Here is a 22684-nt window from a genome sequence, read left to right on the forward strand (position 1 = left end):
GCCGCAGCATAGGCCTTAGACCAGGCCATCGCACATCGAGCCGCAATTACTTTTCATGGCATCATCACCTTATCAAAATGAAAATTATTGCATATCGCATTGCATTGGTTGTTTTGTATCACTTATTGTGTATTTTATCGCTTTGGCCGACAATGTGTCATATTTCGTACATTTTTACCGCTTTACTAAAGATGGTTTTGAACGTGATTCTTTTATGTTCTTACCTAAACCATGCCATATAATTAATAATGCACTAGTATTAATTTGAAATGTCATTTCCTAGTTTTTTTTTGTTTTTTGTTTTTTTTTTTTTTTGGGCTATATTTCTTGAATTTTTTGAATTTTTTAAATATTTATTTATTTATAAAAATTATAATAAAAAATAAAAAAATAATTTAAAAATTACTATAATTACTAGTGCCTCATCCTTTAATTATTGGAATCATTTCTACAATTTTTTCATTATTTTTACTAGTTTTATTATCTTTTAAATATAAAAATAGAAATAAATTAAATAAAATAATCCAATGGCCAAATTTTTATTTTTATTTTTTTTAAATTTTTTTATGGTGTCTTGATTTATTTGTTAAAGTTATGATCTAAAATTTGTGACAGAAAACGTTACTTTTTAAAAAAAACCTATTATGACTCCTCGAGCATAGATGATGTTTCCTCCTGCCAGGGCCAAAAAGGCTTACCAAGCTACTATAACGGGGGGATACCTCCCTTTAGGTTGCTAAGCAAGGCCAGGCCACAGGCCATGCCCATGCCTAGCCATGCGCTGGTCATATACCATTGCTTGGCTTATGGCCTTAAAAGTCCACAGGCAAGCATGGGATGTGTCGAGTGGCGGGCCATGGTGGCATGACTACTTTCTCCACCAGTGCGACATGGCCCGTGCGCGGCGGGGGCCGTGTCCTGGTCATCATGACAGCTTGGCGTGCACGCATCCAAGACGCAGCACAGACCGCTGTTGAGGTCACAGCCAGCGACCTTGGTAGCATAGCAGCCTGCCATGCACACGGCAGTATGGTATGAGTATCGCTAGGGTGACATAGAAGCCTGGCCTGTGCGCGGCCCGAGCCATAATCTTGACCGCGGTGCGCAAGTTGCAAGCAAGTTCACACACGCCTCAAAACGCCTCTACACGCAATGCACGTATATGATTTGGCAATATCTATGATTTGGCAACAGAGCAAGCCGGGGCCCAGTTGCCAACCCAAGCCGCAGCCCAGGCCACAGCCTAGGCACCAACCAAGGCTGCATCTAGTCAGCAGCCCAGGCTACAGCACATGCCACAGCTACCACAGCAGCAAAGGTCGCATGCCAGGCCACAACCAAGCAGCAGCACATGTCGTATCCAAGGTAGTAGCACAGACAGCTACCCAAGCTACAGCACAAGCTGCAGCCAGGCCATAGCACAGGCAACAGTACATGCCGCAGCCCAGGTAGCAACAATGACCACAGTGCAAGGAGCAGCCCAGACCGTAATAGAGGTAGCAACGCATGCGGCAGCAAAGACAGCATCCCAGGCTACAGCCAAGTAACAACACATACCGCAGCCTAGGCAGCAGCATAGGTCGCAGCATAGGCCTAAGCCAAGGCTGCAACCTATGCCGTTGCCAAAGCAGCAACAAAGGCCGTAACCAGGCCGTAGCCCATGCCGCAGAAAAGTAGCAGCACCGGTCGCAACACAGGCCACAGCCAAGCAGCAACACATGCCACAGCCATAGCCGCAGCAAAGGCTGTAGCCCAGCCCACTGCATAGGCTGCAGCTTGGCAGCAGCACATGCCACAGCCAAGGCAACAACACAGACTGTTGCCTAAGCCACAGTCCAGGCCACAGCACAAGCTGCAGTTAGGTAGCAGAACATACTGAAGTCATGGCAGCAGCACAGGCTGCAGCTAGGTAGTAGCACATGCTGTAGCCTACGCCATAACAAAGGCCAGGCTGCTGCCTAGGCTGGAGCCAGGCAGCAGTACATGTCGCATCCGAGGTAACAACCTAGGCTGTAGCTAAGGTCGCAACTAGGCAGCAGCACACGCTGCAGCCCAGGCAGCAACCCAAGCCGCAACACAGGCCGCATCCAATGCCATAGCTAGGCAGCAGCACAGGTCGCAGTCCATGCCATAACCAAGACATCAGCACTGGTCGCAGCCTAGGCCACAACCAAGGTAGTAGCACAGGCAGCGGCACAAGCAGCAGCCCAGGCCACTGCACATTGAGTCGCAATTACTTTGTGTGGCATCATCATCTTATCCAAATGCAAATTATTACCTGTCGCATTGCATTGGTTGTTTTGTATCACTTATTGTGTATTTTTTCGCTTTGTCCGACAATGTGTCGTATTTTGTACATTTTTACTGCTTGTTTTAGACATGATTCTTTTATATCCTTACCTAAACCATGTCATATAATTAAATAATGCACTGGTATTAATTTTAAATGTCATTTCCAATCTTTTTCTATTTTCTTGAATTTCTTGAATTTTTTAGATATTTATTTATTTATAAAAATTAATATAAAATAAATTAACTTTTAAAAAATATTTTAGAAATTACTATAATTACAAGTGCCTCATCCTTTAATTATTGAAATCATTTCTACAATTTTCTCACTATTTTTGCTAATTTTTATTATTTTTTAAATATTAAAATAGAAATAAATTAAACTAGAATATTTTGGTAGCCAAAACGTTTTTTTTTTTAATTTTTTTATGATGTTTGATTTTTTTTTTCTTCAAGTTATCATTGAAAATTTGTGAAAGAAAATGTTACTTTTTAAAAATACCCCATTATGACTCCTCAAGCATAGGTGATGTTTCCTCTTGCCAGATGGAAAAAGGCTTAACAAGCTACTATAAAGAGGGGCACCTCCCTTAAGGCTGGCCAGCGTGGCCAGGCCACAGGCCACGCCCATGCTAGGGCACGCGCTTGGCATATGCCGTTGCTTGGCTTATGGCATTGAAACTCCATAGCCAAGCATGAGATGTGTCGAGTGGCGGTCCGCGGTGGTGGCGGTGGTAGTAGCACTACGACCTTGGCCGGTAGCGCAGAATGGCCCGTATGTAGCCTTAGCTACGGCTTGGTTAGCATTCCAGCTTGGCGTGCACACATACAGGGCCGCAGCCATGATGTTACAGCATTCCATGGTCGCGCCCTCGGTTGCCTAGCATGTCTGCCAGCAGTGCTACGGTCTTAGCGGCCTAGCAGCCTAGCATACACATGGCCAGGGTTGTGACCTGGCCAACTTGGCAGCATGGCATGACCGTGGGATTGATAGCATGCTAGCCTAGCCTGCGCGCATCCTAGACAGCATGGCATACCCGCGGCCTGGCTTGTGCACGGCCTTGGCAACATGGCATTCCCGCAGCCTAGGCAGCATAGCAGCCTGGCCTGTATGTGGCCTTGGCAGCATGTGAAGCACGCGGCATTTGCAGCATGCTAGCCTAGCCTACGTGTAGTCTAGGCAGCAGAGAATGCCCACAGGCTAGCCAGTATGGCCACCTCGTTTGCGCGTGGCCTTGTAGCATGGCAGCTTGGCCCACGCGCGACCTTTGCAACATGTCAAGCGTGCAGCCTTAGCAGTATGGCTACCTAGCTTGCGTGCGGCCTAGGTAGTGTGGCATGCCCACAGCCTAGCCAGTATAGTTGTCTGGCGTGCGCACGGCCTTTGCAGGTTGGCATGCCCGCGGCCTCGGCAGCTTGGCAGCCTAGCCTGCTCAGGGCCTTAGCTGCATGTCAGGCCTTAGGCCTAGACAGCATGGCATGCCTGCGGCCTAGCTAGCATGGCTATCTAGCATGTGTACGACCTTTGTAGCATGGCCTACCCATGGCCTAAGTAACATGGTAGCTTGGCATGTGCGCAGCCATGGCAACATGGCATGCACTTGGCCAAGGCAGTATGGTTGCCAAGCATGTGCGCGGCCTTGGCAGCATCGCAGCCTGACCTGCACACAACCTTGGCTGCTTGTCATGTGCATGACCTAGGCAGTATGATAGCCTCGTATGCTCGTGACCTTGACAGCATGGTACAACCATTGTAGTATGGCATGCGCACGACCATTATAGCATGGCATGCATACGGCCTTAACAGTATAGTAGGCTAGCCCGTGGGCAATCTTGGTATTCTGGCCTACTTACAGGTGGCCTTGGCAGCTCGGCCTGCTTGCGGCCTTGTCAGCATGCCAGCCCAGCCTGCGGATGACCTATACAGCCTGGCTTGCCCTGCTCCTTTCGAAAAGTATGTCCCGCGGGTAATTGGCTTTTGCCTACAAGTTCCATGGGCTTCCCTTGTGGAAGTTGCCTTGCGAAAAGCTTGTCCCTCTGATAGTTGCCATTAGCTTGGCTTTGACTTACGTACAAGTTGCCTTTGTTTTCCTAGTGGAACCTTGTTGCAAAAAGTATGTCTGTCGAAAGTTACTTGTTGCCTTTGTTATTTGCAGTCGCAACAATGATTGCTTGCTCGACTTCTCTAAATGTTTTTACACGTTCGTTGCACTTCTTAGTCCTTCATGATGTGTTTCATTTTGGGGGGCTGGTGCATAGTGTACGTCATGGTTGCATGAGTTGTGATTGGATTGTGAGAGTTGGATAGCTTCCTACTTGTGCAGCGAACTCCACTAGTACATTCCTCTTCATCATACGTGGGATTCTTACAAGTTGCCTGCGCTTTCCTAGTAGAAGCACCTTGCGAAAAGTTATATCCCTCGGGTAATTTCCATTAGGTTGGCTTTGACTTGCCTACAAGTTGCCTACGCTTCCCTAGTGAAAGCTACTTTGCGAAAAGCATGTCCCTCGAGTAATTGCCATTTGGTTGGGTTTGACTTACGAACAAGTTCCCTGTGCTTTCCTAGTGGAAGCTTGTTGCGAAAAGCATGTCCCTCAGAAGTTGCTTGTTGCCTTTGTTATTTGTAGTCGTGCTAACTGGTGCTTGCTCGGCTTCTCTAAATATTTTTTTCACATTCGTCAGGTTTCTTAGTCCTTCGGGTGTGATGTCTTTTTGTGGGGCAGGTGCATAGTATATGTCGTGGCACGTGAGTTATGATTGGTTTGTGCAAGTTAGATGGATCCATGCTTGTGCAGCAAACTCCTTTGGTGCATTCCTTTTCATTCGTGTGTTGTCTACCTAAGGAAAGGGAATTCGGTCTGAATCATTTGCCTATATTCGTCTCGGCACCTCATGGCACTAGGTGAACCCCAAAGTATCTCTTGCGTTCCATGCTGTCTTCAAGTTACTGTATCGGTAGCACGGCCTGTGCGCAATTATACTCGTGCTCTCAGATTTAGCGTCTTGTGCGGGTACACGTGATCTTCTAAAATGGATGCATTTATTAGATAAAAAGTCGACGCATGCTATGACTGTTGCTCTGATGATTCATGATAACTCGACGGATCACACGGCCTTTGTGCTAGTGACGTATCATTCAAATTTCTTCCCTATCAACTTTCGATGATAGGATAATGGCCTACCATGGTGGTGACGGGTGACAGAGAAAAAGGGTTTGATTTTGGAGAGAGAGCCTAAGAAATGGCTACCATATCCAAGGAAGGCAGTAGGCGCTGAAATTACCCAATCCTGACATGGGGAGGTAATGACAATAAATAACAATACCGGGCTCTTTGAGTTTGGTAATTGGAATGAATACAATCTAAATTCCTTAACGAGGATCCATTGGAGGGCAAGTCTAGTGCCAGCAGCCACAGTATTCTAGCTCCAATAGTGTATATTTAAGTTGTTGTAGTTAAAAAGCTTGCAATTGGATTTTGGGTTGGGTCAACCCATCCGCCTTAAGTGTGCACCGGTCGTCTCGTCCCTTCTGTCGGTGATGCGCTCCTGGTCTTAATTGGCCGAGTCGTGCCTCTAGCGCTGTTACTTCGAAGAAATTAGATTGCTCAAAGCAAGCCTACACTCTGGATACATTAGCATGGAAGAACATCATAGGATTTCGATCCTATTACGTTGGCCTTCGGGATCGGAGTAATGATTAACAGGGACAGCTAGGGGCATTCATATTTCATAGTCAAAGGTGGAATTCTTGGATTTATCAAAGATGAACAACTTCGAAAGCATTTGCCAAGGATGTTTTCATTAATCTAGAATGAAAGTTAGGGGCTTGAAGATGATCAGATACCGTCCTAGTCGCAACCATAAACGATGTCGACTAGGGATCAACGGATGTTACTTTTAGGATTCCGCTAGCACCTTATGAGAAATCAAAGTTTTTGGGTTCCGGGGGGGAGTATGGTCACAAGGCTGAAACTTAAAGGAATTGACAGAAAGGCACCACTAGGAGTGGAGCCTGCGGCTTAATTTGACACAACACGGGAAAACTTACTAGGTCTAGACATAGTAAGGATTGACTGACTGGGAGCTCATTCTTGATTCTATGGGTGGTAGTGCATGACCGTTCTTAGTTGGTGGAGCAATTTGTTTGGTTAATTCTATTAACAAACAAGACCTCAGCCTGCTAACTGGCTATGTGGAGGGGACCCTCCACAACTAGCTTCTTGGAGGGCCTATGGCTCTTCAGGCCAGGGAAATTTGAGGTAATAACAGGTCTGTGATGCCCTTAGATGTTATGGGTTGCATGCACGCTACACTGATGTATTCAACGAGTCTATATCCTTAGCCGACAGGCCCGAGTAATCTTTGAAATTTCATCATGATGGGGATAGATCATTGCAATTGTTGGTCTTCAACGAGGAATTCCTAGTAAGCGCGAGTCATTAGTTCGCGTTGACTACGTCCCTGCCCTTTGTACACACCACCCATTGCTCCTACCGATTAAATGGTGAAGTGTTTGGATCGTGGCGACGTGGGCGGTTCGCTGCCAGCGACATCATGAGAAGTCCACTGAACCTTATCATTTAGAGGAAGGCAAAGTCATAACAAGGTTTCCGTAGGTGAACCTATGGAAGGATCATTATTGATGCCTGCGTAACAGAATGACCCGCGAACTTGTCATTATTGCTGGGGAAGCAGGAGGCGAGTCATCGGCCCCCTCTTGTTACCTCTCATCTGGACTGTGCTTGGAGCCCCTTCGGGGGCGACGAGTGCCATTCCTCAGCAAAACAACTAACCTTGGCACGAATTGCACCAGGGAACTTGAACAAAGGGAGCACGCTAGGTGTATCTCACGAAAAAACTAAACAAATCTCGGCAATGGATATCTTGACTCTCGTATCGATGAAAAACGTAGCGAAATGCGATACTTGGTGTGAATTGCACAATCCCGTGAACCATTGATTCTTTGAAAGCAAGTTATGCCTGAAGCCATTAGGTTGATGGCACGTCTGCTTGGGCATCTCATGTTGCGTCACCCCTACCCCCGAAGGGTTGTGGACGGATGTTAGCCCCTGCACTCTCCCACCTGCAGTCGGCCTAAAAATGATTCCCCCACAGTGGATGATGTGTCATAACGAGTGATGCTTGACAAACTGTTGCGTAGTGTCATGCGCGTCCTAATCATCACGAGAGGCTAGTTGTGACTTTATTGCGCAACTACCAAGGCGCTCCGATCACAACCCTAGGTCAGGTGGGATTACCCGCTGAGTTTAAGCATATCAATAAGCAGAGGAAGAGAAACTTACAAGGATTCCCCTAGTAACGGCGAGCGAACCAAGAAGTACCCAGCTTGAAAAGCGAGCAACCTTGTTCTTCTAATTATAGTTTGGAGAATCGTCCTCAGTGGCAGACCGGGCCTAAGTCCCCTGGAAAGGGGTGCTAGAGAGGGTGAGAGCCCCATCGTGTCTAGACCCTGTCGGACCACAAGGTGTTGTTTGCAAGTCGAGTTGTTTAGGAATATAGCCCTAATTGGCCAGTAAATTTCGTCCAAGGCTAAATATTGGCAAGAGACTTATTGCAAACAAGTACCGCGAGGGAAAGATAAAAAGGACTTTGAATAGAGAGTTAAGAGTACTTGACATTGTCGGGAGAGAAATGGATGGGGGCTAGCGATGTGCCCCGGTCGGATGTGGAACGGCGACTAGCTGGTCCACCGATCGACTCAGGGCGTGGACCGGTGTAGATTGGGGCGGAGGCCAAAGCTTGGGCAGTCGAAAAGCCTACGGAGATGCCTTCGCCTCGATCGTGGCTGGTAGCGCATGCCTTCGGTATGCTTTGGCATCTGCACGCTCCAGGCACTGGCCTACGAGCTCTCTATTCGGCTTGTCTTGAAACACGGACCAAGGAGTCTGACATTTATGCCAGTCAATGGGTGAGTAAACTCGTAAGGTACAAAGAAGTTAATTGATGGGATTCCCTCGCGGGTTGCATTGTCGACCGACCTTGATCTTTCGAGAATGGTTCGGGTGTGAGCATGCTTGTCAGGACCCGAAAGATGGTGAACTATGCCTGAGCAGGGCAAAGCCAGAGGAAACTCTAGTAGAGGTCCACAGCGATACTGACATGTAAATCGTTTATTTGATTTGGGTATGGGGGCGAAATACTAATCAAATCATCTAGTAGCTGGTTCCCTCTAAAGTTTCCCTCATGATAGCTAGAGCCCGAGCCCGATCACGAGTTCTATTAGGTAAAGCCAATGATTAGAGGCATCGGGAAAATAATGCCCTCGACCTATTCTCAACTTTAAATACGTAGGACGGCACGACTGCTCCGTTGAGTCGGGCTCCAAGTGGGGCATTTTTGGTAAGTAGAATTGGCGATGCGCGATGAATCGGAAGCCGGGTTACGGTGCCCAACGACGCGCTAACCTAGAACCCACAAAGGGTGTTGGTCGATTAAGACAATAGCACGGTGGTCATGGAAATCAAAATCCGCTAAAGAGTGTGTAACAACTCACCCGTTAAATTAACTAGCCCTGAAAATGGATGGAGCTTAAGTGCACAACCTATACCCAGTCGTCAGGGTAAGTGCCAGCCCCAGATGAGGCATAGCGGTCGTTGCAAAACCTTGGGCGCACGCTAGGGCGAACGTCCGTTGGTACAGATCTTGGTAGTTGTAGCAAATATTCAAGTAAGAACTTTGAAGGCCAAAGAGGGGAAAGGTTCCATGTGAACGACACTTACACATGGGTTAGTCGATCCTAAGAGTCGGGGGAAGCTCGACAAAAATCGCATTCAGCACGAGCTTCGAAAGGGAATCGGGTTAAAATTCCTGAATTGGGATGTGGCAATTGACGGCAATGGGAACAGTTATCTTTTCTGTTTAATAGCCTGCCCACAATAGAAACCGCTCAGTCGGAGGTAGGGTTTAGCGGTTGAAAGAACGCCGTACATCGCATGGTGTCCGGTGCGCCTCTGGCGGCCCTTGAAAATTCAAAAGACTGAGTGCCTCCCATGCCCGGTCGTACTCATAATTGCATCAGGTCTCCAAGGTGAACAACCTCTGGTCGATGAAACAATATAGGCAAGGAAAGTCGGCAAAATGGATTTGTGGGGGCCAAATATTAGGAGTCGTAAAGAGGCCGAATAGTTGGACCTGGAGAGTCGAAATATATATATTGCATCCGGCCCCGTCTCGCACATTCAAATCCTACCCTATTCGGCCAAATAGCCGGTTGAGCAAGGGACCAAGTGAAAAGCAATTTGCTACAAAAAAAGCCAAAAAAATAATTATACGGCAAATTGAAAGTGGGCCCAGTCCCAAGGCCCAAGAAATAAAAGATATAAATAGAAGAACATCAGCCAGAAAGAGGTATGTGAGAACTAGTATGCTTAACTTAAGATACAAGCAATCAAGAGAGTATACACTGACTTATCCGTCGGAGTGCTAATTCTGGCACTCCCGACCGGAGTGTTCATTCCTTTTCAAGTGACTAGCTGAGGATCACGAGCGTCCCCCAAGATCTGAAGAGTATTTCCAAACCACTTCTCCACAATTGACGCCATCTGTGAGAATACTCAAAAACATCCATGGTGGGCGTAATGGAAGACCCTCCGATAGTCACTGACGAAACCACACAGAGAGACGACCTCACTCCAACAAACATGCTTGGACCAAAGACTATCGCCGCAAGATGCGCCTTGAACTTCGCCTCACCCTTGACTTCAGCATATGAGACAATGCAAATGATCATGCAACAAGCAAAGCAAAACGAACAAAGGTTGGAAAACATGATCGTTGAGAACGAACGTCTTCGTCAAGATTTGGCCTTCGAAGTGGCGAAGTCCAAACAAGTTGTATGCCAAGATCCGAAATGACCTCTGATGGCAGGTGGTCGACGACCTCTAGCCCGACAACACGACATTGATAGCGACTCCAACTCATTATCCCCTGAGCCCAAGAAGAAGGGATGACCCGAAACTGCCAGTTCCTCTGAAGAGAGTCCACGTATAAGGCATAAGCGAAGAAGAAACAGTTCAGACGAAGAAGACCAGCACGATCCATTTGTACGACGGATTGCAAGGGCAGTGCTACCCAAGAAATTCAAAGCACCGTCATTCACCTTGTACGACGGTAAATCAGACCCCACCGATCACATTCGCCATTACAAGCAAGCCATGACACTGCATGCAGACGACAAGGCACTCATGTGCAGAATATTTCCAAACAGTTTGGGACCACTGGCTGTCAGGTGCTATTATAAACTGGAGCTGACTTCGATCAAGAGCTTCCACCAACTCCAAAAATCCTTCAGGGCAAGGTTTATCACTAATGAGGTCCAGCCAAAGCAAGCCAATTCCCTCTGGGCAATGCAGATTCAATCGGGGGAAACCCTTCGTGCGTATTCGACGCGATATTGGGAGTGTTTTAATCTGGTGGATGATGCTTGCAATGACTCCATGGCCATTACCGCCTTCAAGATGGGATTACATCCCAATAGTGCCCTCCGCAGCTCTTTGACTAGACGGCCCCCCAAAACAGTTTGGTCGTTGATGAAGAAGGTTGAGGAATACTACAAAGTGGAGGATGACGCCTTGCGGGTTAAAGCCGAAAACGTGGCCAACAAGACGGCCCCTTCTGAAATTGCTGAGCCGATAAATTTTGTACCACCTCAGAGTCCAGAACCACGGCACCAGGCTAAACGAGACAAGAGACGGGATTTTGGCCAATCAAACGACCATGCCCCCATCGAGCAAATGAACAACTGCAAGTCGATGACAGGTGCACAAGGCGCACCGACAAGAAATACATGGATTTGTCAGAGCCGATCAGCGCGATCATGTCCAAAGTTCAACACCTTTTGTTCTTCAAATGGCCGTCCAAAATGATGGGACCTCCCGAAATGAGAAGACGGGATAGGCGGTGCGAATATAACAAGGATCACGGCCATGATACTGAGAGTTGTTACGCATCGAAGGATCACCTGGAGGAACTGGTACAAGATGGTCAGCTACAATAGTACGTTCGAAAAGGCAACTTAACCAAAGCAATAGCCTTACGACAGGATTCACCTTCACTCGGCGTGATCCACATGATTTATAGCCTACCAATGTCATCCACAGTGCATACGATTTAGTAGAATTCCGTCCCTCAAAATCAACTCACTCTAGCTAAACAGCCCCATGAAGCTGCGAGCATTGCTTTTGATGATTCAGATTTGGCCAGAGTGACACTTCCACACATCGATCCCTTGGTAATCAAGTTACGCGTAAACCGATTCACCGTTGAGCGCATACTCATTGACCCGAGGAGCACATCGGAAGTTATGTATTACAAGACTTTCACCAAACTCGGCTTCTCCGAATCGGATCTTTCTCCAACTCCTTACCCATTATTCGGCTTCAACGCGAATCCAGAATACCCATTGGGGAAGATCACACTACCCGTTTGAGCGGGCTCCTGAACAGTGGATGTGGAATTCTTGGTCGTCAAGCTGCCATCGCCGTACAATCTCGTCATGGAGCGAACTTGGTTACATACTATGCAGGCCATGCCAAGTACCTATCATCAGCTGCTATGCTTCCTGACAGAATGCAGCATTGAGCAAATCCGTGGCTCCCAAAAATCGGCACAAGCATGTTATCTCCTTGCTGGAAAGACGCCAAAAGAGTTTCAAGTGAATTCAATTGAGGTGCCGGATCGAGAGAGCCTCGACGATGTTAGGCGGCTCCCAAGTGAAAAGGCCACAGAAGCCCTAGATCGAGTTGAGATTGAAGGCAACCCAGACAGATTCTTCATGGTCGGCGCCTCCTTGAATCAAGTCGACAGGCAGTAGCTAATTTCCTTCCTACTCGGCAACCTTGATGTATTTGCGTGGACTCCATATGAGATGCCAGGTGTAGATCCGTCAGTTTCGCAGCACCGTTTAAATGTTGACCCTAAATACAAGCCGATTATTCAGAAAAGTCGGGGATCAGCTACAGAGGACATTGCCGCCGTTGTTGAAGAGGTTGACCAGTTGCTTGACGCCGGAGCTATCAGGGAAGTGACCTACCCCACATGGCTCTCGAATACTGTGGTTGTGAAGAAAAAGAATGGGACTTGGCGTGTCTGCGTTGATTTTACCGACCTAAACAAGGCTTGCCCCAAGGATTGTTTTCCCTTACCCAGAATAGACCAACTTGTAGATGCTACAACACGTCATCAGCGTATAAGCTTCCTTGATGCCTACAGAGGCTACCATCAAATTGCCATGCATCCGGAGGACCAAGAAAAAACTACATTCCTCACCCCAAGAGGAACCTATTGCTATAAGGTTATGCCTTTTGGGCTAAAAAATGCTGGGGCAACTTACTAAAGGCTAGTCACTACCATGTTCAAGAAGTAACTCGGCCACACTATGGAAGTTTACATTGATGATATGGTGGTAAAGTCCAAAGAAGAACAAACTCATCTAGCCGATTTGGAAGAGACATTCGGCATTCTACGCAAATACGGAATGAAGCTGAACGCCTCCAAATGTGCCTTTGGGATCGGCTCTGACAAATGCTTGGGTTACATTGTCAACCACCGAGGAATCGAAGCCAATCCGAGGCAAATCACCGCAATCCTGGAACTCGGCTCTCCTCGATCTGTCAAGGAGGTTCAGAAGCTGATAGGGATGGCTGCCGCACTCAACAGGTTCATTAGTCGTTCCACAGACCGCTGCCGATAATTCTTTCAAACACTACGGCAGGGTAAAGCTTTTGAATGGACCTCCGAGTGCGAAGCCGCTTTTAACGGTTTGAAGGCTTATATCCGATCTATTACACTTTTGACGACGCCATCAGTAGGCGACCCACTCATTTTATATCTAGCCGTCTCTGACTGGGCTGTCAGCGCCGTCTTGTTGAAGGAAGAGCTCAGAGAGCAGCGACTAGTGTATTATGTGAGCAAGGCAATGGTTGACACCGAAACCCGCTACCTTCCACTAGAAAAACTTATCCTAGCTTGATGCATTACTTCCAGGGGCATAGCATCGGGGCACTAACATATTACCCCCTCTAATTAGTACTACGTAGTGCAGAAGCATCAGGGAGCGTTTCGAAATGGGCCCTAGAACTCGGTCAGTACGATATTCAATTTCTGCCTAGAACCTCGATCAAGGGGCAAGTGCTTGCTGATTTTGTAGCCGAATTCACGAGGGGTGTTGCCGACTTCAAGACCAACCAAACTCAACCCATGCCGAATTGGAGAATTTACGTTGGGGACATTTGGCAGCTGTATTGTGACGGGTCATCCAATCAACAGGGCAGTGGAGCCGGAGTAGTAATCATGGCTCCCGACGGTGCAACAATTGAGCAGGTCGTCAAACTCAGCTTCGAAGCATCAAATAACGAGGCCGAATACGAAGCCCTTCTAACCAGTTTGCGGAATGCACATCTTCTGGGTGCTCGGCGTTTGCTTGTATTTTACGATTCAAAACTAGTGATCAATCAACTAAAGGGGGAGTATGAGGCCAAAAATGACCGTATGGTGGCTTACATGAAAACGGCTAATTCCTTGCTGGCAAAATTTGGCCATCATGAATTGAATCAAATAACAGGTGATCAGAACACACATGCAGATGCCTTGGCTTGCCTAGCCTCCGCCATTAACTCAGAGATTAAACGGACCATCGAAGTAGGTTTCATCTCGGAGCCGAGCATTGGCCCCTCGGAGGAAGTCTAGGTCAATGTCATAGAGTCAGGACCGAGTTGGATGGACCCTATTGTTGCATTCCTGTCTTCCGAACAGCTCCCAACGGACAAGAAAGAAGTGCACAAGTTGTGAAACAAAGCCCTGCGATACTACTTGGATCCGCAAGGAAAGCTTTATAAAAAATCCTTTTCTAGTCCATATCTAGAATGCGTGCATCTGAACAAAGTCAAAGAGCTTCTGACTAAAATACATGAAGGCAGTTGTGGCGCACATTCTGGCAGGCGCTCTTTGGCTCATCGAGCCATGACACAAGGGTATTACTGGCCGACAATGAGAGCCGATGCCAAGTATTATGTGAAGAAGTGCGAACAGTGCCAGAAGTTCTCTCCTCTGACACACTAGCCTGCTGAAGAGTTAAGCTCCATATCCAGCCCTTGGTCGTTCGCTCAATGAGGACTTGACGTCGTCGGACCGCTGCCTCGTGCTTCAGGTAACAAGCGATTTCTGATCATCGCGACTGATTATTTCACGAAATGGGTAGAAGCGGAGGCATTAACGCACATCCGAGATACCAACGTAAAGCGTTTTGTATGGAGAAATATCATAACACGGTTCAGCATTTCCAGAGCACTTATATCAGACAATGGCACCCAGTTTAATTGCGGAGTCTACCGGGAACTTTGCGGCAAGTATGGTATTCGACCCTACTTCTCCACCCTGGCTTATCCACAGAGTAATGGCCAAGCTGAGGCCTCCAATAAAATCATTTTAGATGGCATCAAAAAGAGGCTGGAGAAAGCGAAAGGCCGATGGGTTGAAGAACTACTGAGTGTGTTATGGGCTCATCGCACAACACCGAGACGGTCCAGTGGGGAAACACCATTCGCTTTGTGCTTCGGAACACAGGCAATCATCCCATTGGAGATCGGTTTCCTAACTTTGAAATCAACAGTTTTTTATTTGGGCCGAAACGACATGATGTTAGCTTTGGACTTGATTCTGATTGAAGAGCGGAGAGACCACGCCCTTGCATCCATGGCACGGTACCAGCAGCAGCTGGCTAAGTCATATAATCAGCGCGTTCAATTTTGCTGCTACACACCAGGAGAGTTGGTCTTGAAGAGAATGCTTCCAGCTGCCAAGAATTTGGCTGACAAAAAATTGGGACCTAACTGAGATGACCCTTATCAGATTGACTCAGTCGCGGGAGTAGGGGCCTATCGACTCAAAGACATGTCTGGGAGGAGTCTGCCACGACCTTGGAATTCAATGCATTACGTAAATTCTATCATTGACCCGACTTGTGGGGCTTGATACTTGTACATATTTCACTTTTGCAAAGCAAAGTTTCTCATTTCTTCTTCGCGCAATTCAGTTCACAAGTCTCTGGATTCAGAGCCCCATCGATGCATAACACCTTTGGGCCGATTAAGCCTCCGGATTCGGAGCGCCCTTCGTGGATATCACGATTGGCCAATACAAGTCTCCGGATTCGGAGCCCTATCGGTGCATGACACCTTTGGGCCGATTAACCCTTCGGATTTAGAGCGCCCTTCGTGGATATCATGATTGGCCAATACAAGTCTCCAGATTCGGAGCCCCATCGGTGCATGACACCTTTGGGCCGATTAAGCATCCGGATTCGGAGCGACCTTCGTGGATATCACGATTGGCCAATACAAGTCTCCGGATTCAGAGCCCCATCGGTGCAAGACACCTTTGGGCCGATTAAGCCTCCAGATTTGGAGCGCCCTTCGTGGATATCACGATTGGCCAATATAAGTCTCCAGATTTGAAGCCCCATCGGTGCATGACACCTTTGGGCCGATTAAGCCTCCGGATTCGAAGCGCCCTTCATAGATATCACAATTGGCCAATACAAGTCTCCAGATTCGGAGCGCCATTAGTGCGTGACACCTTTGGGCCGATTAAGCCTCCGGATTCGGAGCACCCTTCGTGGTTATCATGATTGGCCAATACAAGTCTCTGGATTCGGAGCCCCATCGGTGCAAGACACCATTGGGCCCATTAAGCCTCCGGATTCGGAGCGCCCTTCATGGATATGACGATTGGAAGTCTTCGAATTCAGAGCCCCATCGATGCAAGACACCTTTGGGCCGATTAAGCCTCCAGATTCAGAGCACCCTTCGCGGAAATCACGATTGACCAATATTTAAGCCTCCGAACTCAGAGCCACAGCCGTGCATAACACGTATTCGGCCGAATAAGACGGATTCGGAATGCCCTACCAGAAGTCGGAGCCTTAAATATTCAAATATTCAAAGTGAAATGCTTCGTTAAATTGAGCCGGCAAAAAATCGTGTACACGTTAAAGCATAAACAAATTAAATGCTTAATCAACTTGAGCCAGCAAAAACCGTATACACGCCAAAGTGAAATGCTTCGTTAAGTTGAGCTGCAAAAACCGTGTACACGTTAAAGCATAAACAAATTAAATGCTTAATCAACTTGAGCCGGCAAAAACCGTATACACGTTAAAGTGAAATGCTTAATTAAGTCTCTGAATTAAAACGACATAAGCAAATTAAAATATACAAACATTCAAAATGACACGCAGACATTTAAAACAAAATATTTTATTAAATTAACCAAAAAATACATTCAGTTCAGTACATTGGAGTGCTTACAGTACGTTTAGTTCTATTCAGCGTCGCCCTCGTCATCGTTCTTTTCAATTTTGAAAGCGCCATAAGGAAAATGATGGCGTTGGAATAATGGCAACGCCGATTCAACTCCTGCTTCTTGGAGAGCCTCTACGGCTTGAAAAGCCTTAATCCACCAGTGCCTAAAGCCCCGGTTCTCGCACCGACAGACCACCTCCGCGAGTTTCTCTTTGGTCTTGTCTATCCCGACTTTCCGGCCATCGTGGAAGCCTTTTTCATAACCAATGGTCCTTGCATTTTCTACGGCAAACATGCTTACCATATCTCGATCGGCACTAGCGTGACTTAACAGCCGTTGGGTCACTGTCTCCTCCCCGACTGGGTTAGACTGACCAGCCGCACGTGGCTTGGTGGTTTGAGCCTTCCTGAGCTCCCTAAGCTCACGCTCGGCCTTCTCCACGCGAGCCTCCAAACTTCAAATTTGTTCGTCTTTCTTCTCTATTTCTCGTCGGGCGGCGCGCAGGCACATGCCGACTTCATAAGTGGTATACAGCCCTTTCACCACCCCATGGATGCCCTCTTGAAATACTTTGAAATCCTGTCGACCAACCATCGACTGTTGGACTTTCGATGGAAAAATCTATCGAGCGAACTCGACCGCTACACCTGGGTCGTTAACAATGGAGTCTGCCTCTGTCATTGGTTTATTCCCCACAAAAATCGTAAAACTCAATGGTCACGGCGTCGCTTCGAGCTCATTTCTCAATCGCGGTCACGGGGAGTTTCCCCGTTGTTATTTTTCTTTTCGGGGTGATCTGTTTCGACGAATTAGAGGCTGACGTTTTTCCCGTTCCCTAGACGTCCTACCTCCCGCGCGTATGGGCTCGCTGCTGTGATTCATTTTAGTATCGAGCTCAGCCAATGTTGGCCCTTCTCCTCTGCTATTAAAGAACAGTCTATTTGACATTCGCACCTACCTAACCTTCCGAAACAAGCTAGTTTCAATTGAGTTTGAACACGATAAGTGGAATCACTGGCGCGAAGAACCCACCCCATTTATTCTTAATGCATGCAGCGCCCCCGAGGCGACTTCATTATTACTAAACTCCAAAAGCCTGATGGCGATCGGATTGCCCCATGAACTAACAATATTCGGCTCCTGAAGCTCATGCACTGGCTGGGGCAAGGGCAGATTTATTAATCTGATCGGCCAAGTATCTAAACCCAATGCCGATCGATTTATGCCGCAGCCATTCCATGAACTAGTAATATTCGGCTTCTAAAGCTCATGCACTGGCTGGGGCAAGGGCAGATTTATTAATCTGATCAGCCAAGCATCTAAACCCAATACCGATCGATTTATGCCGCAGCCACTCCATGAACTAACAATATTTGGCTTCTGGAGTTCGTTCATCGGCCGGGGTAAGGGCCGAATTATTTATCTGATCGGCTATTCGACGAGGATAAATTACTAAACTGCCTAGCTATCTAATCGACGAGTATACACGAATGTTTTATCCAAAGTAGCAAAAAGCAATACCATTCATCAATAACAAAATTTAGCACAAATAATAGCAAAGTACAAAGGAAATTTTCATTAGTAAATTGAGCATAAATTGTAGCCATTTTACATGTAAAAACTACTAAACAAAAAGCTACAAGTTCGCATGAAAATGCCTAGAAAAAACTTAAACTGTAGCAATACATAAAAACTGCTAAATGAAAAGCTGTAAGAATACATTCAAAATCCTTAAACAAAAACAAGTGTCGCCCTAATTAATCCTCGGAGTCAGACTCCAGCGGCTCAACATCCACTTGCTCGTATGGAATCGACATAGCCAATGTCACATCAGCAACAGCAAGGGCTTTGAGCCAGCCGTATTTGAATCTCTGATTTTCAAATTTGGGGACTTCTTCCATATAGTTGACGAGATCAACGCTTTGCCCAGCCTCGAACGCCTTGGAAGCCTCCGAGTCGGCTACTTCCTTCGCCTTCTTTAATTCTTCCAATTCTGCCTCCAGTTTGGCGATCACCTCTTGGGCTAACTTGAGCACGTCTTCGCTCGCGTCTGCCCTCTTCTCGGCAGCCAATCTCAGCTGATCCGCATTTCTCACCCTCTCCATCTCAACCTTAGCCCTGGCGCTTTCCATCTTCACCCTCGCCACTTCAAAATCAGCCCTGCTCCTTTGGCCTTCTATATCCGTTTGTAAACGGCCAAGTCATTCGACGGCGTCATGCTGGCGATGGCCTATCTCGGCTATTCTCCTGACCGTCTGTGAAATAGGAAATTAAAACCAAAACAATATTTGCATAAAAGGGAAAGACAGGGTCAAGGTATATACCAGGAGAGCTGACTGAGCGGCTAGTGCTATTGCCAGCAGATCCGGCTCCGCTCGAAAAGCCGCCTTGTAAGCCGGCAATGAGACGGACGTAGCCATACTGAGCGCGACGGCTGGGTCTTTAATTGTAGAAGCATCAGAGGAGATTAGCGTGTTTTTTTATCTTCGGTTGAATGACAAAAGGCATAATCACATCCGATTCCTCTAAACGAGGCCGTTTGTCAGCACGGTTTTCTTCTGAGCCAGCCTCGACCTCGGCAGGACGCTTCTCTGCCCTTTGCTTAGCTTCTTGATCGGCCTGCACAACCACCTCGGACTTCACACTTCGGCTTTGGGCCGTTTCCTCCTCGATAACAAGCGGGGAGGGTTGAGCTTCGGCGGCAGGTGGCACTTCAGATCGAATGGCATCTGCTCTTCGCCGCGCGGCCATTCTTTCTGCGTTTTTCTTCTTGGTGAGTTGTGTGAGGTTTAACCCAGCCATCTCTACGGGGTATGCGCCGGGAAGGTCTTCTAAACCGGTAAAAGTATCGTCAAACGGAAGATCCCCTCGGCCCAAAGTGGAGGGAGGTTTGTCGGAATTGAGGCTAGCCTCCTCGAAGACCAAAATTAGAGCCTCGTCAACTTCAGCTTCGTCTACCTCAGCTACTTCACCCGCTCCGAATCGGACCCCTCGAAACCAACTTGTCGCAAATTTTTGAAGTCGGTCAAAATAAGAGCCGTGAGAAACTCTTCACCCCTCGGAATTGGGATGTTTTCTGCCGCCGAAAATGTCGTATATGTTGGCTCGTAGCGAAGGAGAATGTGGGCCGCCCTCCCTTGTTTCTGAAGACTCGAACAGCCGAAATATTTGAGCGCGACTTTAATTTCTGAAAGAACGGCGTCGTCGGTTGAAGTCAAGACTTTCTTCAAATTGTTCCCTGTACAAGCAAAACCATGAGATCTCAAAAATGAAGCTTTATTAATATAAGAAAAATAACTGCAAAAAACTATATGGCCATCTGATTCGGCCCTCCGTCTAGGAATAGGATCAAGGCGATCCTCACCTTCGTCGAATTCCAAATTACCTCGGACAACGACCATAACATCATTAACTTGCTTTCCAGAGCTGGAAAGCATAGTCTGTAACGACCCCAAAATTCGTATCAGAGATTACCCTTATGCCCTTGTGGGTTAATGCACTTTAATTTAATGATATCTGTTCGAATTGAGGAATTATCTGTTGAGTCACGACTTTAAAATTTAAATTACCGACCTTTACGGGTTCAGAAATCAAAATTGAGTACTTCGGTATGTTAATGTGAATTTTTAGAACTGTTTGGGAAAATTAATTAGAAATCTAATTTGTCTAATTCGTTAATGCACATTTGGGTGGTTAATTTTGTACTGCAAATTGAAGGCTTTAGAGGCTTCAGAAACCAGAATAGAGGACATATTTATGATCAGCACAATTTTTAGAGTCATCTGGAAGGTTTAATTGAAATTTGATTTCGTACGATTCGTAAGGCCACGTTTGGCTCTCCTTATTGTGTTAAGCTTGTGTGTGTGTATATTTATATAAATGGATGCCTTATGAGTTGATGGACTCATCTCTTAGAACCAAAAATATCTAGAAAAAAAGGGGGAGCCACGTGAGAGAGGGAGAGAGAGAGAACTCAAAGAGAAGAAGGAAGGAAGGGCTTGAGAATGAAGACGAAAGATGGGGAAATTGATGGAAGTGGCTCAAGGTATGTGAAATCAACTTAACCCCTTAAGATTGATCTATTATTATTTTAAATTCATGATCTAAAATGAAGAGTAAACACCTAATTGAGTTGGGGTTGAGAAATATAAGTTTAAATGAACTCTTTTCATGTATTGAATCTTGATTCCTTAAGAGTTGTTTAATTGAAGAGTTAAATTCTTTATATTGGTTTATCTTGAGGCTGATTATGGGAAGTTGAGCTCCCATCTTGAGGTTTTGCATAGTTAGCCATATATGTGAATGAAGATATATGTAAATATGAAAGAAGTGAGCTTGAATCCCAAACCATGGCTATTTTATGCTTTTGGTGTTCTAATTCTTACCCTTGTTTTTGTGCTTGGGAATTGAGTAGTATTTTGAGATTATGATGCTTAATGGAAGTTAATAATGCGAAATTTATCATGTATTAAAGAGTTTTGGGCTTTGATTTACATGAAATTGAGGTTTGATTTTGAAAATGAGAAGTTCCAAATTATACAGCCATTTTCGGACTGCAAACTGCCTAAAGCCACACGTGCAGTGGGTCTTCCTGCACGTACGGCGGTCCTATCCCAAAACCAAAGTTGAATCTACTAAAAAGGCATGTCATCCCGCACGTGCGGCCCCATTCCCGCACGTGCGGGAGACAGCTTTGTTCAGCCAACTTTGAATAAGCATATCTTTTGCCTCCGAACTCCGTTTTGAGTTATTATTGAGCCTAAAATCAAGCCCCGGAAGTCTAGTTTACAATGGTGGTGGTATCACTTCCAAATTCTAAATACAGAAATAGTTATGCCCAAATTAGTGACGACTGTTCACTTTCTGTTAACCAGTTTTATACCATTTCTTCACCTAAACCATTTCCCATCAATTCCTCATGTTTTCTGAGACATGGATTATAACTTATTAAGGAATAATGAGCTTGGTACCACCATGGCTAATTGATTGAATGATCAAAGAGAATAAGTAAAGGATCAATTATAATCTCATATTATGTGTTGTGTACTGTACTTGTAGGTCAAGACGAGGACACCGTCCCATTACTACCGGGAGCCGATCACTGTGAGTAATAGTAGTGTAACGATACGTTTCACTTACTTCCTGTGATTATGATTTATGTATTGTCATTTGTGAATGGTCTATTCCATTAATATTGTGATTTGCTTAAATTAATGGATATGATTGAATAATGGCATTGGACCTAAGGCCGTTCTGTCCCTATTAATAGAAGTGGGCCTGAGGCCGTTATGATGTGAATTGTTCTGTCCCTATTAATGTGGTGATACATTTGCCTTCTGGTAATAGTTATTATTAATGTTCTGTTATTAGCAAGACAACTATGTCAACTTGTAATAAACCATGGGAAAATCTTTGTGCACTATTGAGTAATAGTACTGTAGCAGTACGTTTTGCTTACTGTTAATAGTTAATACTGACATTCTGTTATCTACAAGTTAACTATCTGAATTCATGATGAACAAATGGAACATATGTGTATTATGGAACAATGATATCTTTGTGTATCTGGAATCATTCTATTTTGCTAATGATGGGCCCGAGGCCAATCTGTTGATATCTGGGCTTAAAGCCGTTCTGTATTATCTGTGGGCTTAACGTCGTTCTGCATCATATCTGGGCTTATAAAGTCGTTCTGTATTTTCTGTGGGCTTAAAGTCGTTCTGTATCACATCTGGGCTTATAAAGTCGTTCTGTATTATATCTGGGCTTACAGCCGATCTGTATTATATCTGGGCTTACAGCCGATCTGTACTATATCTGGGCTCACAGCCATTCTGTCTTATATATGGGCTTACAGTCGTCCTGTATCATATCTGGGCTTACAGCCGCTCTGTATTATATATGGGCCTGAGGCCGTTCTGTGTTACACGTGGGTCTGAGGCCGTTTTAAAATATGATTATGAATAAAATCTGTATATGGTTTGATATGCATGTTTACATTTTTTAAGCCTATACCCGTTTAACTCACTTCTTTACATTGCTATTATTCACTGAGCCATGCTCACTTCATTTTTA

General features: G+C 46.0%; 1 protein-coding gene, 1 non-coding gene and 2 pseudogenes across 2 annotated transcripts; all 4 read left to right on the top strand.

Annotated features, from left to right (window-relative positions):
* The first annotated feature begins 6236 nt into the window (after positions 1-6236).
* On the top strand, positions 6237-6921 carry LOC145801812 (18S ribosomal RNA; annotated as a pseudogene).
* Positions 6922-7154: 233 nt separating this feature from the next.
* On the top strand, positions 7155-7310 carry LOC114295764 (5.8S ribosomal RNA). Its single transcript, XR_003640997.2, has one exon. It is a non-coding gene; the product is annotated as a 5.8S ribosomal RNA (ribosomal RNA).
* Positions 7311-7547: 237 nt separating this feature from the next.
* On the top strand, positions 7548-9355 carry LOC145801799 (25S ribosomal RNA; annotated as a pseudogene).
* Positions 9356-12785: 3430 nt separating this feature from the next.
* LOC145800880 (uncharacterized) lies at positions 12786-15142 on the top strand. Its single transcript, XM_082890633.1, has 2 exons — positions 12786-12967; positions 14584-15142. The coding sequence occupies exons 1-2, from the start codon at positions 12786-12788 to the stop codon at positions 15140-15142; spliced, it is 741 nt and encodes a 246-aa protein (XP_082746759.1).
* The last annotated feature ends 7542 nt before the right edge of the window (positions 15143-22684 follow it).

The sequence above is a fragment of the Camellia sinensis genome, chromosome 10 (assembly GCF_055761805.1).
Source record: "Camellia sinensis isolate YWXY chromosome 10, ASM5576180v1, whole genome shotgun sequence".
NCBI classification, from domain to species: domain Eukaryota; kingdom Viridiplantae; phylum Streptophyta; class Magnoliopsida; order Ericales; family Theaceae; genus Camellia; species Camellia sinensis.

Excerpts from the sequence above, each read along its gene's own strand:
- LOC145800880 (XM_082890633.1), top strand. The coding sequence starts at position 12,786 with ATGAAGCTGAACGCCTCCAAATGTGCCTTTGGGATCGGCTCTGACAAA. Across the intron at positions 12,968-14,583 it reads ATGGCTGCCGCACTCAACAG|CATTTCCAGAGCACTTATAT; the intron begins GTTCATTAGTCG and ends AACACGGTTCAG.